The sequence below is a fragment of the Ahaetulla prasina genome, chromosome 3 (genome assembly GCF_028640845.1).
Source record: "Ahaetulla prasina isolate Xishuangbanna chromosome 3, ASM2864084v1, whole genome shotgun sequence".
Classification (NCBI taxonomy): domain Eukaryota; kingdom Metazoa; phylum Chordata; class Lepidosauria; order Squamata; family Colubridae; genus Ahaetulla; species Ahaetulla prasina.
The window spans coordinates 207,085,404-207,104,358 of record NC_080541.1 but is presented as its reverse complement, the minus strand read 5'-3'; the positions used below and the strand labels follow the sequence as shown (position 1 = coordinate 207,104,358).

The 18,955-nt window shown below is 41.1% G+C and overlaps 1 protein-coding gene across 5 annotated transcripts in view; it reads left to right on the top strand.

Moving 5' to 3' along the window:
* ZFP64 (ZFP64 zinc finger protein) overlaps positions 1-17,584 on the top strand; it is a 28,395-nt gene extending 10,811 nt beyond the window's left edge. Inside the window, exons 5-9 of one of the 5 annotated variants that reach the window (XR_009154435.1) lie at positions 4,891-4,953; positions 6,176-6,427; positions 10,850-12,263; positions 13,712-13,765; positions 14,367-14,439. Coding sequence is in view for 2 of the 5 variants with exons in the window: in XM_058177300.1 (XP_058033283.1) it covers positions 4,891-4,953; positions 6,176-6,427; positions 10,850-11,979; positions 13,712-13,765; positions 14,367-14,525 (1,658 nt within the window). In the remaining 3 variants the exon portion in view is untranslated. Of the gene's footprint in view, positions 1-4,890; positions 4,954-6,175; positions 6,428-10,849; positions 13,766-14,335 lie in introns of all 5 variants that reach the window. The other 4 variants (XR_009154436.1, XM_058177300.1, XM_058177301.1 and 1 more) reach the window with 4 other exon arrangements.
* The last annotated feature ends 1,371 nt before the right edge of the window (positions 17,585-18,955 follow it).

Sequence of the window (18,955 nt, the reverse complement as noted above, 5' to 3'; positions counted from 1 at the left end):
CTCAAAATGCAATTATGTGATTTTGGGAGGCGGGGGTATTTTTGAACTTTGAATCCAGGTCATAAGTACCTTTTTTGGGGGGTGTCATAACTTTGATTGCTAAGTGACTGGTTGTAAGTTGAGGACTACCTGTCTTAACTAATGATCGGTGCTAACTGAATTAAACCTGAGGACTGCCTCATGCATGGCTAACTTTCTCAAGCCCAAACTAAGCATGGTTCAATGAATTCTGTAGGTAACATGCAATTCCTTCAGCAGTTGGCACCAGGAAGCTCATGGGGGCTGATCTTAAAATGCTAAACAGATTTGGACCTAATTAGTGTGTTGCTATTAGGAAATCCTAATTATTAGTCTAGCCTGGGAAGTCAAAAGAGATTCTAGGAGAAGGAAGCGACACTTGTATACTGTTTTAATCCAGTCATCAGGAGATTATCCCATCTCGTGTACTCCATTTGGCCATGTTTCCATTGAAAAAACTGAGACGGAGAATTGAAATTTATACTTTATTGCAACTGTTGACACATTCATTCCGTAGCTAGAAAAAATGCAGGATTTTTATGGAACTACATCAGTAGGTGCCTGCAAATCTACCAGTTCCTTTTCTGCACGAAAACACAAGCATGCCTGACCTTTGAAAAAAGCATAGTTGTATTATATGCAAATCAGTAAATGTAAGCGCTCAGAGAGATTCTTTCTTCTTGTTGGGGCTTTTTTCTCTTTTTCCTTAGAAGCCTTACAGGACCTCAAGGGACTTGGCAGTTATGAATTGTTCTTTGCATTGTATTTACTTTCTGCCCATTGATCTGCTGCTCTCTGAGACGGAATGAGGAAATAAATTGGCATCGCTTGTATTAATTTTACTCAGTGACATTGCCACAAAGTTCCAAGAAGATTCATGGAAGCAGCTTTTTAAAATTAATTTAGGTTGTCATTGATCATGCGGCCTAAGGAGGGGGGAGAAAAAAAATAACCTTCCATGTGTGATTAAGTCAATTAACTTCATTAGAACATATAGTCAAACCTGTCTTGGCTTGAGAATTTGACTGAAATTTATGCTGCATTTCTTCCCCCTCCGCACTCCATTTTTACTCTCAAGCAGCATTTACAATTCAAGCAGACCACCTGAGGAAAGGACTCAATAGGCCAATCCAGTAAGATTCAAATCCTTGTTCGATGGCAATGCTTGGTGCATGGATTTAAATGAATTAATCTCTTTCACCCTGGTCTGCTTATCTTGGAGAAACATATCCTTCTCCCTCATGTTCATTGTCATGGCCCCTGGCTTGCAACACTAGAATAGTGGGCAATGGTGAACCAAACCAGAAATAAAAAACCAGGTTTCTGTATCCATAGCTCCATTCTGTGAAGGACTGCTGTCAAGACAATTTAGACTCAAAGCAAGTTTGTCAAGGCATGTTAGACTCAAAAAAAAAAAAACAACCCTGCTCAGGTAGCTAGAAATAGAAGGAATTTATTTCCTTTTCTCTTAAGAACTGAGGACAATTTTTTCTACAATAGTAAAAGACAATCTACAAGGGGTTTGTTCTTTCCCTTGACTGGTAAGAAGACAAATGAGTGCAGGATGCTACTGAGAGTTCTGCTCTATTTTCCTTTTCTTCTTCTAAACTATTTCTACCCTAGCAGGCATTACGTGTGCTCTATAATATGTCAGAAAATTTATATGATGGCTGGAATCATCACTGGGAGAGCCCTATCCAAATTCCTAAAAGAATCCAAAAGCATAACTGCCTGCGCAAGGCGATCTCGCTTCTGGTCATAAGGACTTTATTGATTCAAAAAGCTACTGAAGTTTATTTCCAAGGGAATTTAGGCTGGTGGTGAATTTGGCCAAAGCTGCAGTTTTTATAGCTGATGCCACAATGGGTGGTGTGCAGTTCAGGTGATACATTTGGATATAATTATTACCCCCGTCCAGAAGTTGTTACTAATGTCCAGATTCTGTGGTTATCACAAGAATAAGTGATTCTTTTCCACATTTGTTAGAAAATGAAACTGCTTCAGAATTTGAAGTGTTTTATTTATTCATTAAACAATCTGTGTCCAGTTGGGTCATTGTTTTAGATTTATTTCCTTATTTAAACAAAGAACAAAAATGACCAAGGGCGGGCAAAAAATCAGTAGAAGCAGGAGTAACTTTCAAGTTCCTGCTGGCTTCCCCCTTGAGTTTCTTTATGGGACTCTATAGGGGAGCTTTGGAAAGCTTTCCTTCCTTCCTTCCTTCCTTCCTTCCTTCCTTCCTTCCTTCCTTCCTTCCTTCCTTCCTTCCTTCCATCCGTCCAACCAACCAACCAACCAACCAACCAACCTACCTACCTACCTACCAGGCAAGAAGATGGCTGTTGCTAGATGGGGAAGGATTACAAGATTGGCTGAGAAACTATCAGAGAACATTGAGAATGAAAACACGTGACCAGTAGCATAGAAGCAGCCAAAATTTTCCTGAATTTCTTTTCCTCAGGAGTCATGGGTTCTGGATTTTGGACACATCTATTAGTTAGCCATCTGAGGTATCTTGGTTCAAAAATAGTTGCCCTGTGATGCACTTTTATTATACAGTTTCATTTATTCAGTCAATCAATTTGTATGAGCCCCATCTCAGCAAGTGACTTTAGGTAATATACAATCTTAAATTAAAAACAAATTCTCATCAGGTTTCCTGGTAACTTTCCATCCCTCAGTACAAAAGGAAGAATGGATCAGTATGACATCCAAGTATGGATAGATACAGAATGATATGCTGCTGCTAAGATCATCATTTTGATAAACTCACTCTAGAAACTTGTCAGGTCAGTCATATTCTCAGAGGTATAGATGTCATGACAATAGCCAGACTCCAGGATCTGAGACACAGTTCACTGCACTGATAGCTTTCCTCAAGACTAGCAAGAAGAAACGTGTGTAACTTCCTTGTTCAATTCCAGTAACCTCAAATACCAGTCTTGGCATGGAATATATTGTAAATGTTGACATGATAACTCCAGGCATTCAGTGCTGAAAGAATATCCATAGCATCAATATCTGATGCAACTTGAAACTATACATAGTTTTCCTTAGCTTCTAGTATTACCTGAATGCCCCTTTGTTTTTCTGTTGAGGGTTAAACGTAGCCCCATATACTCATAAAATCTAATATTTTCTTATCACAAGGGAGATTATCAGAGGGAGGTTAGTCTGGGTGGAAATTCACCCAGCGTTTCAGCTGAGTGTGACTACAACATATCCAGTTGCATAAAGAACTGGTAAAGTTGGGTAGTTTTAGATATGGAAGACTAGCATCTAAATCCTACATCGTTCGTCAACTATCTCTTTGGCAGTCTCCCAGTGGGATCTCTTAAAACATCTTTTGCCAACCTCAAAGTCTCAGTACCTATAGGAAGCAGAGAAGATACAGATGCTAAGAAGTTTGAAATCTTCTTAATATTCCATTTGTTCTCAAGCATTTACATTTGTCACCCCTCAAGCATTTTTCCTGGAAAAACAAATATCTAGCAGTCATTACCATGGAAAATATCAGAATTTTATTTGTCCGGGCGGGGGGAGGGGAGTGCAATCTTTCCAATTTAGAAGCTCTTCATCCAGAGCAGTCATTCATCACTAAGATGAATTTGATGTTTCACAGAAAGCAACAGGTGTCTGTGCCTTCCTCCTGTTCCGAGGAAATTAACCGGTGTTAAGGTTTTAGATCTCAGTTATTCAGGCTCTCCAGTACCTCTTTGTTTTATTGTAGCCAACAATTGGGCAGTGACGTCTAGGTGAGTCCAGAATGCATCACTCTGATTGGTGGTTCTCATTCTTTTGCTTTTCCAAAGAAAATTGGAATCCATTCTGTAAAGATCATTTTGCTATCGATACCCAGGACAGCTACCCAATTGTAATATTTTTTTTTCTTTCTCAAATAATTACAAGTTGAACATTCTCATTTCTTCTAAGGTATATTTTTTGCAGCCTGTTAATTAGGCTTTCAGGGATGCGGTGGCTCAGGGGCTAGGACGTTGAGCTTGTCGATTGGAAGGTCGGCAGCTCAGCGGTTCGAATCCCTAGTGCTGCCGTGTAACGGAGTGAGCTCCCGTTACTAGTCCCAGCTTCTGCCAACCTAGCAGTTTCGAAAGCAAAAATGCAAGTAGAAAAATAGGGACCGCCTTTGGTGGGAAGGTAACAGCGTTCCGTGCGCCTTTGGCATTGAGTCATGCCGGCCACATGACCACGGAGACGTCTTCGGACAGCGCTGGCTCTTCGGCTTTGAAACGGAGATGAGCATCACCCCCTAGAGTCGGCAACAACTAGCACATATGTGCGAGGGGAACCTTTACCTTTAAGTAGGCTTTCAGCAGGACATCTGCTCCAGTGGGACTGCGTAGGTATATCCCAGTGTTCAAATACTTTTCTTCCACTACAAGAAACTGGAAAATTAGACTCTGTGAATGTTTCTCTACCACAGTGAAAAGATGTCATCTCTTTCTTTCTCTATCTCAAATCTCACCCCACCGCATGAAAGGGTGATTTTCTTCACGTTTTAGATTTTTTTTTTCATTTAAGGCTTGTTGATTCCTTTAACCATTATTATATTTACCAGAAATAACATTCTTGCTTGGAAGTCACTGCATGTTCTTCCAGCCACTTTTAGGAGAACAGAAATGTTCTGTCTGCCTTACCAGGAAGAGCAAATACTATCTGAAAATCATGTATGGTAGTGGTGCTGGGGTTAGACTGGGTTGGGAGCAGATCTCCAGCTAGCTCTGGGTCTCACCACCTCTTTGCTTAATATGCCAACACTGGTTGTTGGGAAAAGAGGAGATCCATCATTTGCAGGAACTGACAGTTAAAATGGGTTCCTATTAATTGATTTTTCTATTTCTCTTCTCCCTCCAGGTTGTCAGTTCAAGACATCATACGGAATGAAAGACATGGAAAGGCACTTAAGAACACACACAGGTACATTCTGGGAGTTTTAGAATACAACTGTTCCTTGACTTATGACCACAATTGAGCCAAAAATTTTCATTGCTAAGCAAAATAGTTCGATGAATTTTGCCCCATTTTGCAACCTTTCTTGCCACTGTTGTTAAGTTAATCACTGCAGTTCAGTGGTGAAATGTAAAATTTGTTACTATGGGTTCTGTGGGCGTGGCTTAGTGGGGGGTAATGTGACTGGGTGGGCAGGGCCAACTTTTTTTTTTTTAAGCATTTTTTCTACAACCTCTTCAGCCGAAGGGGTTGTAAAAAAATGCTTTGAAAAGGCTCTGATGATCCCAGCTGAGCCACGCGATCATCAGAGGCTTTTTTTTTTACTTTTAAAAGCATTTTTTCGGCCAAAGAAAAAATGCTTTTAAAAGTTAAAAAAAAAAACGCTCTGATGATCGCGCAGCTCAGCTGGGCATGGGTTGGGGGCAGGGCTTTTTGCTACTGGTTCTCTGAATCACCCACCGCCATCACTACTGGTTCGGGTGATCCGGTCCGAACCGGGAGCGTTTCGCCCCTGCTGCAATTGTTATATTAGTAACATGACTGTTAAATGAATCCAGTTTTCCCATTGACTTTGTTGGTCAAAGGGTCGCAAAAAGCAATCACATGAACACCTCCCACTTCCCCAGGACACTGCAACCATCATAAATACATGCTACAGGGATGCTGCAATGGTCGTAAGTGTGAAAAACAATCACCAGTCACTTTTTTTCAGTGCCAATGTAAGTTTGAATGGTCACTAAACAAATGGTTGTAAATCACGTATTATTTGTAAATGGTTTTATTTTTAAGTCAGTGGAAATAGATTTCTTAGAATTTGTGTCCTTTTCCAGCAAAACATTTGTAATCTGGAGTTGAAATTGAGGTGAACAATGATAAAGAACTGTTATTTTCTGAACTGCTGCACATTGTTACAGTCATATGAATGCTAGTAGACATTAGGAATAATAATAATTCTTTTATAAATAACAATTTATAATTTATCAATAATAAATTTCTCTTAGACCGAATCAAATTATTGTGACTATTTAAAGGTGGGGGCTTACTGTATCCCTGCACATATCTCTAATTTTCTGAGGGAAGGTAAACAGCATGATAAAAAAAAAACCTCCTTGAATGATAATTTCAATTTTATCTTAGAAAAGATGAATTCCTTCCCCTCGGTGCTTTACATTTTTTTCCCCTTCTTCAGGTGACAAGCCCCATAAATGTGAAGTTTGCGGCAAGAGTTTCAGTCGAAAAGACAAGCTGAAAATGCACATGCGCTCCCACAGCGGAGTGAAACCTTACAAGTGTAAGCACTGTGACTATGCAGCAGCCGAGAGCAGCAGCCTAAACAAGCACCAGCGCATCCATTCCGATGAGCGTCCTTTCAAATGCCAGATCTGTCCTTACGCCAGCCGCAATTCCAGCCAGCTCACCATTCATCTCAGATCACATACTGGTAAGGCCGGGAGCAGGTGGGGGCGAGGTCAATTCAGCCCTGAAAACCCCAAGATGGTTTTGGGAATGAAAAAATATTTGCACATTTAAGATTGCAATTCGATTCAACAGAATTTATCTATTTTTCAATTAGTTATACAAATTTGTGAACTGGCCAAAACCATGGAACGGTGATAGGCAGTATAAAGGTAAAGCTTCCCCTCACACATAAGTGCTAGTTGTTCCCGACTCTAGGGGGCGGTGCTTATCTCCGTTTCAAAGCCGAAGAGCCAGCACTATCCGAAGATGTCTCCATGGTCATGTGGCCAGCATGACTAAACAGCAAAGGCACACGGAATGCTGTTACCTCCCCACCAAAGGTGGTCCCTATTTTTCTACTTGCATTTTTTCCATGCTTTTGAACTGCTAGGTTGGCAGAAGCTGGGACAAGTAACCAGAGCTTACCCCGTTACGTGGCACTAGGGATTCAAACCGCTGAACTGCCGACCTTTCGATCGACAAGCTCAGCTGTCTTAGCCCCTGAGCCACCGCATCCCTGATGTGATGTGATGGGCAGTACACAAATAAAAATAATAAAATTGTATAAAGGCAATACAGGTAGTTCTCAACTTACGATCACCGTGGAGCCACAAAATTTATGTTGCTGAGTGAGACATTTGTGAAGTGAATTTTGCCCCATTTTTCAACCTTTCGTGACACATTTGTTAAGTGAATCACTGCAGTTGTTAAGTTAGTAACACAGTTGTTAAGTGAATCTGGCTTCCCCATTGACTTTGCTTGTCAGAAGGTCACAAATGACCTGACACCAGGACAAATATGAACCAACTGCCAAATGAATATTGATCACATGATCGCAACGGTTGCTGATCCGATGCCGCAACAGTTGTAAGTGTGAAAAACAATCATAAGTCATTTTTTTCAATGCCATTGTAACTTTGAATAGTCACTAAATGAACTTTTGTTAGTTGAGGCCTCTGCTTATGACTACAATTGATCCCAAAATTTCCATTGCTAAGCAAAACAGTTCCGTCAGTTTTGCCGCCATTTTATGACCTTTCTTGCCACAGTTGTTAAGTAAATCACTGCAGTCATTAAGTGAATCATTTGGTCTTTAAGCAAATCTGGCTTCCCTTATTGATTTCGCTTGTTGGAAGCCTCCTGGGAAGATTATAAATGTTGCTCACATAGCAGCAGGACAGTGCAACTGGCATAAATACAGATGCCATGTATCCAAAGTTTGACCACTTGACTATGGAGTTGCTGCAACAATCATTATTGTGAAAACCAGTCATAGGTCAGTTTTTTCAGTGTCGTCGTAACTTTGAATGGTCGCTAAACGAAAGGTACATTGAGAACCACCTGCATCATGCTCTACCATGGTGTGGGTCTTTTCATTTTTATCTAGCAATTTGTACCGATGCCCCTGTGGGTATCAATTGATGTTTTTTAAGCAAAACCAGGGGTGAAATGCTCCCGGTTTGGACCAGATCGCCCAATCCGATAGCAATGGCAGCGGGTGGTTTGGAGAACTGGTAGCAAAAGTTCCTGTCTCTCTTCCCCCCCCCCCCCCGGCATGCCCAGCTGAGCCGCGTGATCATCAGAGGTTTTGTTTTTTTTTACTTTTAAAAGTATTTTTTCTTCAGATGAAAAAATGCTTTTAAAAGTAAAAAAAAAAGTCTCTGATGATCATGCGGCTCAACTGGGATTATCAGAGCCTTTTAAAAGCATTTTTTCTACCTCTTCGGCCAAAGTGGTTGTAAAAAATGCTTTTAAAAGTAAAAAAAAGGTGGCCACGCCCACCTATTACCCTCCCCACCAAGCCACGCCCACAGAACCGATAGTAACAAATTTTACATTTCACCACTGAACAAAACATGATATAGTGCAGTGCTTGAGTCTGCTATTAATACTATAAGTAAAAGCTTAAAAGGGGGTGGGGAAAAAATCTTTAAGATCCTGATCTAGAAAACTTTCAATATTGATCCTACAGATGTTATCATTTCTCCTCTCTCCAATCAGACTCCTATCTTATGTCAGTGGTTTGCGCTGGACTCTGAGCTTTCCCACAAGTCCAAGTTTCTAGGGGTTGTACCCAACCTTTGCAGTCCTCTCCAGCTTTAATATTATTGCTGCACAATTTATTTGTCTAAAGCAGAGTTCCCCAACCTTTCTGGGTTGGCAGCCCAGAGCAGGAGGGAAGAGGGGATATTTTGTGGAAGGAGCATGCGCAAACATTTGTGGTGATCCTTACGCGAGTGGGGCCGCAAGCGTCCGCAATGAGATTTGTGCAAGTGGGACCACAAACACCCACAATGACACTCACACAGCTTGGGCCACGAGTGCCCACAACGACACTCATGCAAGTTGGGCCATATGCACACACCGGGCAGCCACTCACAAGCTCCGATGGCGATTAGGTCGTGGTCCAGTAGTGGGCTGTGGCCCACAGATTGGGGATCCCTGGTCTAAAGGGCTCTCCTGCGATAGCTTGATTTTTGGCTGGTAAAATTCTATTCTTTCTCACAACCAAGCTTCTTGTAACATTAAAGCTCCTCGACTTTTTTTAAAAGCCATTTTTATTAAAGCCAAATACTTTAATGTTCACTGAGATGGATGGACTATAACTTAAATGCACTGACAGCAATGAAATATTGCTACTTTTTTTTTACAATACAGTTTGGCATCCTAAAATGGAGACTTTGTGCAATGCTGCAGCTGTTTTTTAGAAAAAGGAGACCATTGTAGGCAATAATAGGCAGGGCCAGCCAATAGAAAGAACAGAACTGTCAGTCTGTGCAACTTCATTAATATAATGTGTATAATAAACATTTTATAGCAAGGGCCTTAATCTTTAAATACATGCATGGATTACCACAGCACGCCATGTCACGATTTCAAAAATCTTTAGTTAGAATCAATGAAACATGCAGCCGGCTAAACCAATTATGCATCTTTTTACAATCTTCCATTTATGAAAATCTATAAAATATTAACTTGTAAAGTAAATTAAGCCTCATGTGTCACAGTTATTAAAGAATAACAAATTCACTGTATTAGGGAGCTGTGTCTATTTTATTTCTGTTTTAAATAGCATCCTGTGACTTACTCAGCTTGTGGTGTGTGTACAAGGGAAGGGGGGGGCAACCAATACGCAAGCTGTTCAAATGGCGGAAAGCAGCAGTAAATCAATAGTATTTTTTGTTTGTTTAAGTATTAACAATAACCATCGTTTATTAACAAGATGGAGCTCATAACAGCTGTCGATGTGCTGCAAGAATTATCAATACATTGTTGGACAAAGCTCGCTTGCCTTTTTTACACTGGCATTTTTCTCTATAAACTTCTCTTTGTAGTGTACTGTACTTTTTTTTTTTTTAATCAACACTTGAATGCAATTTTTCCAGTAAGATAGCAGCTAAATAAACCAAAGCCTATATACCAGATCAGTAAATGGATCAATGAAAGTTGGGTCTTTCAAAAAGCAGCTTTACCGAAAACATATTTCTAAATGCAGTTTCTTTTGCTCTATACAAGATATGCTTTAAAGGACACGCTTCCCAAGCTAATACTGAGAAACTTCTAACATTTTTAGCTAGCCCGTTTACTGCCACCTGGGAATTCTGGGAATTGCAGTCTCATCAGAGGTACTTTGGAACATATGATGACACAAAGGTAATACCACAAATTCCAGCATTTGTGTGTGGTTTGAGCAGATGGGCCCTCAAACCCTCTAAAGCAGCGGTCACCAACTGGTGGTCCGTGGACCACTGGTGGTCCGCAAGAAAATTTTGGTGGTCCACAGAAAAATTATTTGCATTTTTTTATATTGCACTAAATCAGGGGTCCTCAAACTATGGACTCTTTCTCATGGTGGCTGCTTAGCTACAACAACTGCTACCTGTTGGGACCCTAAGGAGCTTGAGCGGGCAAGCAAGGAGTGGCTGGGAAGGGAAGGGCAAGTAGAGGCCCTTTGACATGAATGGCATTGAGTTGGCTATGCCCACCCAGTCACATGACCACTTAGCCACGCCACCCAATTGGTCATTAGGCAGATCATATTAGTGGTCCGCGGATTGAAAATTATGAATTTAGTGGTCCTTGAGGTCCGAAAGGTTGGTGACCACTGCTCTAAAGCAACATTTCTCAACCTCAGCAACGTTTAACATGTGTGGTCTTCAACTCCCAGAATGCTGGCTGGTTAAGGAATTCTGAGTACTGAAGTCCACATAACTTAAAGAGGCTGAGATTGAAAAACACTGGCCTAAAAAGTACCACCTTGGAATCCAAAATGCTCTTTAGCCCTAGTAAGTACATAGTTTTCCAATTACTTTGTTAGTAAGTATCATGAGTTTCATTTGGCTAGATTTAATCTGCATCCCTGTCACGCAGATATTGCCATTGCAAACATTTATCTCCCAAACAGGAGATGCTCCTTTCCAGTGCCGTCTGTGCCCTGCCAAATTTAAAATCAACTCTGACTTGAAGAGGCACATGCGTGTGCACACAGGGGAGAAGCCTTATAAATGTGAGTTCTGCGAAGTCCGGTGTGCCATGAAAGGTAACCTGAAGTCCCACATCCGCATCAAGCACAACATGGAGAATGCCTTCAAATGCCTCATCTGCAAGTTCCAGTGCGGGAATAAGACAAGTCTCCGGCAGCATCTGCGCATCCACCAGCCCGAGCAGCCCGTCAAATGCTCAGAGTGCAGCTATTCCTGTTCCAACAAGGCGACCCTCAAAGTGCACGAGAGGATTCACTCCAAGGATCGCCCTTTCAAGTGTGAGTTCTGCCGTTTTGATACCAAGCAACGGAGCAATCTAACCACCCATGTGAAGAAAACCCATCCCGATAAGATCAGGGTCAGAGAAAAGATAATAGGTCAAGGGGAAGGTGATCGGCCAAAGGAAGGCACCTCCAAACAAGTTGCTAAGCTGGAGGCCAGGAAAGCCTTCAGATGTGATCTCTGTGAGGCCTCCTTTGTCCGGGAGGACTCTCTGAGGAGCCATAAAAGGCAACATGTTGACTATAATGGAAATAAAACTTCAGAGCTGGCTGTCCTGCAGTTCCAGATGGACCCCACCTCACATGGTGATACTCCTATTACAGTTAGTCATCTGCAGATGCCATTGCACACTTCCCCCTATGGGGAAGGGCAGGTCAAGATCATTGTTGGGCATCAGCTGCCTCAGGGCAGCAGCTTGGAACAAGGAGGTCAAGTCAATATTGTGTCTCCTACCTTAATAACTCAGAATCAGGACGATCTGTCTAGCAGTAACCAGCTGCAAATACTGCAGCAGGTGAGTTTATTGGCTCCACCCCTTCCTGTTGGGTCTCCAGCAGAAAGCCTTTCGGTCAGTCAACCCACAGTCCTTCTCACAACTCACAACCAAGCTGATGGAAGCACATCAAACCAGACCCTGATCTCTACCATTCCAGTAGGCAGCCATGAGGTCTCAGCTAACCAGGCCTTCATCAATGGCACAGGGATCAGCTGCTCGGATTTGGAAGGGCTCAATGCTTTAATTCAAGAAGGGGCAGAAGAAGTGACAGTGGTCAGTGCTGAAGAGCAGAACATTTCCGTACGAGCATCAGCTCCACCAATCTTTTCATCCTCTTCTCATTCAGATGTGCCAAAGCAAACCTACTCCATCATTCAAAGTGGAGCCCATGCGAGTTTGTTGTGTCCTGCAGACTCCATACCAGATTAGAGTGGAGGCTGAAAAAGTCGTTTGTTTGCTCCATTTAGTCCTAGAGTGCAGTTCTAGAAGAGGCTGCTAAATGAAGCAGGCATGCTCAGCCTGGTGCCCCTTTCTCGAAATGGGAGTAGTATGCATTTGTGAGTAATATGGTGATACTGCTGGCTTTAAGGATGGATCGTGGTGGGAATAGATGCTCTTAGGTGGGGATAAGTCCTGTTGCACAAGACTCCTTTTTGCTTTCAGGTCTAAATCTCTTGTTAGATAATATCTATCATGCTTAAATAATGTCTCTTTAGCATAACTTATCCAACTTTATTCTAGGCTTAAAGAAATACCCAGTGAATCAGACTGCGTGGGAAATGCTGTCAATCTTCAAAACTAGTTGTAGCCTTAATGGGAACCATTGAAAATTGTTCATTGGCTCTTGGGTTCTCCTCTCCTTTCCTTTCCTTTTTCCTTTTTTCTTTCTTTCTTTTTTTGCTTTCATATCTCAGCCTTTAAAATCGTGTTGAATGTATAAATGATGCATTTTTAGTACTGAGGAGAACAGTCTTACATTGTAATCCGCTGCTGGATTGTTCTCCACTGTGATCAATGACTTCAGACGGGCTAAAGAACAATAGCTAGATATAATGTTGCAATATAATTCCCCAAAGTGGCTTTGTTCTTCTGTCTTCAAAAGCAGTTTGACATGTAACGTTCAAGTCTGTCATGGAGGAAAGTGGAGAGAAAAATTATCAGTTGTTGTTGTTGACAGTATTAAGTAGGCAACTTAAATTAAGTGGCTCAGGGCAGTTTACTACTTTTTGAATATCTGATTTCTATATCAAGACTAGGTGGACTAGCTTTTGAAGCTCACAATACACGGTGCAGATGGTCTACAATACATCTGAACCGCATCTGCAGCAGACCAGTTTTGTGGTGCCTCAGATGAGTGTAGGCCAGCTCCACGTGTATCAGGCATCATCTTTTTTTTTCCAGGTGTGGCACCTACAGGATACATTTGAGCATCACCCTAAACCAGGCCTATGACTTAGCATGGAATGTACTTATTATCTTCTTCATACACCAGTTGGTTTATGGGAAATAGGTGTCACTTTTCACTTGGGAGGAGAAGCAAGAACACAGTGTTGTCAAGAGAAGGAGGGAATGTGGCAGGCACCCTGGCTGAAAAATGCACCATATCTAACTTTTAACACACACAAAAGTGGGACACTTTCACTATTTAATGGAAGTTAAAAACTATTTTGAAATCCTGGTTTTGTTTGAAGGTCGCCTTTGTTTCTGCAGCATACAATAAAGCAGCTTAAACGGTGTAACCATAACAATTAGGTAGGACTGCACAGTGTAGCCCAACACAATCATTTACAGCCTCAGTACAGCCTACTGGGAACATTCCCAAAGTTGCAGGCATATATAGGATCTATTTAGCATTTCTCACTATGCTGGGCAATGTTCAGTCATCATATTACAACACCTTGATAACGTGATATTCCAGATTATGTGCAGTTTATGGGAAGAAATGCACTCCATTTCTGTGATATGTATGTAGAAGCTAGTAGTGAATTTTTTTTGTCACCTGTAGATGGTGCTAGAACTCAAGCTGAGGTTTGAGAGGAAGGACACGATGAAAGAACAGGTACTGTATGTCTAATGAATATTTCCTGTAAAAAAAACAGTGAATTGAACTGTTTTGTTTCAGTACATGTACATGAATGCTAGCTTAGAAAAGAAAACAGTTCCTGAGATACATCCCACTAAGGTACCAAGATTTCTTCGGTAAACAATAACGTAGAACTAGTTAAAAATTAAGTTTCCTAAATTCTGGAAATTGAATAGTTTGAAGATGTTGCACATGGACAAGCAAATGTTTATACACGTATACTTAGGTATACAAATCTATATAGGTATTGTTTGTATAAAACAAATGACTGATTTTTCAGTGAAAAGTTAAGAATATAGTCTTGTATCAGGCAAAAAGTTGTAATCCATCTAAGGCAAGGGATGAACAGTCAGAAAATCCAGTACAATATTGGAAAATTTTAGATGAGGTCGCAAGAGACTGATTAATTTTATTATCACATTACCATTGTAATATGAAAGAAATGAGGAAATAGCCAATATGTGATAGAAGAGTAATAGTGTTAATATATTATTTAAATGTAAGTTAAATTATAGTAAGAGTTGTTTTTCTATCTTTGCTCACTAGGTTTTTTTTTCCTGCATTCAAACATTCAAAGGTCAAGCACCATTCTAGGTCCAGGAGGAGATTTCTAGCCCAGGGTTCAGCAACCTGTGGCTCTGGAGCAGCATGTGGCTTTTTCACCCTTCTGCTGTGGCTTCCTGTCACTCAAAATATGCATCACAACTGCCAAAGTGCAACACCTGCCGGCACGTGATTTATTGAGCTTCTCAATCCCTGTAGGCCAACCATAGATAAATCCAAGAAAAGTGTCAGAACATTTAATTCAACTACATATGCTAGTTTTGTGGCCACTCAAGAAATAGTCAGGCACGGGAAAGGTTTTGTGGCTCCCGGTGTTTTCTTTTCTTTGGGAAATGGGTCCAAATGGCGCTTTTGAGTGTTTAAGGTTGCAGACCCCTGTTCTAGCCCTGGCATTTTGAGCTTTATCTAGAGATCATGGGTTCTTTGGTTTTACAAAGTAGATACGGCCAGTAAATTATCACCTGTACCAGTTTATAATACTCATCAGCTCCTTCACTGCTCCTAGGCTACATGTTTACAACTTAGAAAACTATTTTTTAAAAAAATAGGAAGAACTAAGATGAAGTAGAGTAAAAGAACTGAAAAACAGAATGTTGGCTTGCAGTGTTGTATATCATACTCGCCAGAGAAGAGAATAGGTGAGTCTGGTAGAAGAAGATTGGGTGCAACCATGCTTCCTAAATGGAATTGTAGAAAGTTGAGAAAATGAGGGAGGAAGAAAGAAGTGTTCTGCTCTCTGAGGAACAGAGATTTAGAAAAGATGTCTTTCCTTGTTTCTGGCCTGAGTGAGAACCAGTTGGGGAATTGGAAATGGGAACAGAAGTATAGTTGTTGGAGGTGAAGGGAACTGGGTGAATTTGGATTGCAGAGAAGTTGAATAAGTTGTGAGGTAAGGATAGTTGATGAAAGGGAGAATAAAGTGTAACATGCACTGAGAATATTGTCTGGTCTGTTTAGAAGAAGGAAACTTATACAAGACAAAAATCTGAATAGAGCTGGAAGGGACCTTGGAGGTCTTCTAGTCCAACCCCCTGCTCAAGCAGGAAACCCTATACCAATGGTGAAATCCAATTTTTTTTTTACTACTGGTTCTGTGGTATAGCTTCGTGGATGTGGCAGGGGAATGATACTGCAAAATCCCATTCCCTCCCCACTCCGGGGCAAGGATATTGCAAAATCTCCATTCACACCTCACTCTGGGGCCAGCCAAACAACTTGCTGGTTCTCTGAACTACTCAGAATTTCCACTACCGCTTCTCCAGAACCTGCTGGATTTCACCCCTGCGCTATATCATTTCAGATAGGTGGCTGTCCAGTCTTTTCTTAAAAACCTCCAGTGATGAAGCACCTACAACTTCTGAAGGCAAGCTGTTCCACTGGTTAATTGTCCTCGCTGTTAGGAAATTTCTCCTTAATTCCAGGTTGCTTCTCTCCTTGATTAGTGATAGTAGGAAGATAGTCAAGAGCAAGTATCGGTTGGGAGGGTAAGGGAGCCATACTAAAGGGGAAATTGGAAATGTGATGCTAATGTCCCTAAATCTTAATTCTTGGGCATCTGATTTACTGGATGCCAAGGCTTAGAATGGTGCTTTTGAATGCCCGGTCCACTCATGATAATGTAGCCTTGTTGACAATGTAATTGTGGATGGATCTGACCGAAAGCTGGCTGGATGAAATGGAGGCATTTCTGTTGCTGAAATCTGTTCAACCATGTTTTGGGTGCTGCATCAGTCCCCATCACATAGCAAGAGAAATGGAATAACAGTTGTGCACTGGGAGGGTGTGCTTATTGCAAGGACAGTACTACAAATAGCCAGATATTAGACCTTCTTCATGAGCTTAGGCCAAAGGGTCAGGTTTAGAGATGCTGCTATGCTTTCAGCTTCATTGCAAACTCTCTTCCTGAGCTCAGTTTTATTACAAGTGGAAGTTTCGGCCATTCTGAAACCATTGCTGGTCTACCCATATCTCCAATCTTCCTCAGTGGGAAAGACTACTAAGAGTACCCTAGTTTGGCAGGGTAAAAATTACAGAGATTTTTGGAGGACATGGGTTAGACATGCAATAGAAATCACATTGGTCATTCTTGTGGACAACTTGTGCTGGGATTTGAAAGTTACCATTACTATGAGATTCCTTCCTGAGTTGACAGGCCAGATCAGGGGTCAGAGAGAGGCAGGGGTCAGATCTTCAGTTGCTGTGGTATGAACTGCCAGAGGATCCTTTTTAATGTCTATATGAAGCTGTTGTAAGAAATAATCCATCAGTTTGGGGTATGAGATCATCAATAGGCAGATTATGTATCTCCACTCCAAAGCCAGTGGGAGATACAGATGATCCTATACTTGGTAACTGTCAAGACTTGGAAAGGAGAAATTGAAACATTGATTCAGTCTAAACCAAGCAGATGGGAGGAACTATTGATTCAGAAGCTTAGTGATTCCACCAGGACAATTCAAACTTTAACAAACTTCATGTTTGTGTTTCTCGGGGGGGAAAAAAGAGGGCTTTGCAATCTCTTGGGTAAAGTCAAGAACAGGCAAAGGCCATAGATTGAAGAGCCGTTGCCCAACTCTAGCTACGGCTCCAATGATCTTGAACCTGAGAGCCATCAAACTTTCCCTTACCCATCTCTCAGATTACTGTAATTCAGTGTACATGGTACTTCTCTTGAAAATCAGCCAGAAACTCTAGCTGTTGGAAATGTATTGATCAACATGCAGTCATCCTACTGCCATAGTACACCTTTGCCGCAGGAGCTTGGGTGTTCTGGATGCAATTCAGGTTGTTGGTTGCTGTTAAAGCCCTATAGGGGGGTCTCAGTCCTGGTATCTAAGGAACTGCTTTTCCCAGATAGATCCTTCCCACCCAGTCCAAGTAGCCAGAGAATGCTTGCTAAAAGTCCCTCTTATGAGGTGTGAGAGGGCTGTGAATTTATAAGTTATTCTCTGTAGGGGCTCTTCTCTTGGACAGCTTCCTTCTGGATGGTTTTCACTCTCATGACCTTCTGGAAGCTTGTAAAGACTTGAGAATTCCAGAAAATGGTTCAGGAATTAATTAATGTGAAGTGACTAGCACTATTGTTATTTTTTATTGTCTGTATTATGATTAGTATTACTGATATTTGTTTTAATTTATTAGTATCTGTATAGTGCCTAGAGTCTACTAGGATTCAGGTGGTATATAAATTGCATAAATAAATGAGTGATATTTCTTTAGCATTAAAATCATCTTCTGCCTCTAAAATGATTCATTATTATCTCTGCTCACTGCAGTATTTTGTCAAATTTAATAACAACAGGGTATAAATTACAATGAAGCTTTTTTTTTAGGTACTATACTGTTTTTTTCACATAACTTCATTCTCTATCCTCTGTCCTTATTCTGCAGTCACAGTCTGTGGTATCGGATTGCAGAAAAGGGGACATTAAAGTCACATACACTTCATCATTTTTGCTTGTCATAGCCAATGGTAGCACCTCATCACCCTTGGCTGATCTTGAAAATGGTAAGCAGGGTCAAACTTGATTCATACTTGAAGCCTCTGAGATACCCATTGTTGTTGTCAGGGAAAGCCACAACCATCCCGAAAGAAGATAATGACAAACCATTCATTGTTGTGATTACATCTATAGACATGTGCAGAGAATCACCAGGAATCCTGCCTGACCTAATGAATCTTTAACTTGGCTTTTTAAACATGATTATACTTAGCTATCCAGGGTTGTACTGAAAGTCAAGCTAAAAAAAAAATGCTAAGCAACCACTTTATCTATGGCAGGGGTCTCCAACCTTGGCAACTTTTAAAACTTGTGGACTTCAACTCCCAGAGTTCCTCAGCCAGCTTCTCTTGCTGAGGAATTCTGGAAGTTGAAGTCCACAAGTCTTAAAGTTTGCCATGGTTGGAGACCTCTGATCTATGGGATGAAAGGGGAAGACTGTCACTAGAAACACCTGCCCACAAATGTTTCTCACCTCCTCTGGATAAAGATAATGTTGAGTATGACCAAAAATATGTGCATAATGAGTTCCATTACTCTGAACATGCTCCTACTAGTAAAAGACAGAGTATCAGTACTAATTTGTGGAAATTGTAATGAGAACAAACCTCCTATTCAGCCCCGGTCAAAAATGATTAAAAGAGATCTAGAACGAAATAGTGTTTGAATTGGAGAATACATTGCATCCGGCAAAGAGAATCATAACATAACATAACATAACATAATAACAGAGTTGGAAGGGACCTTGGAGGTCTTCTAGTCCAACCCCCTGCCCAGGCAGGAAGCCCTACATCATTTCAGACAGAATCAGAAGTTGAGTTACCTAGAATGCCTAGATTAAGCGAACTTCAAGAAAATATATAATGGCCTGGAATAATGAAAAGAAAACATTCAGCTTTATTTGGGCTGGAATCTCATTTTTAGCATGTTTTGGTGTGCTAATCCACAGTCAAGATTTCAGATGAAAATGCTGTTCCGTGCTGGTGCCTCCCACGCTATGTACAGGACTCTATAAATTAGAAGTATTTGGCACAAAAGTGTCAGATACAATTCGTTTTACCCACAACTATGCCGGTGTTCTATTACAAGAGCAGTGAACACC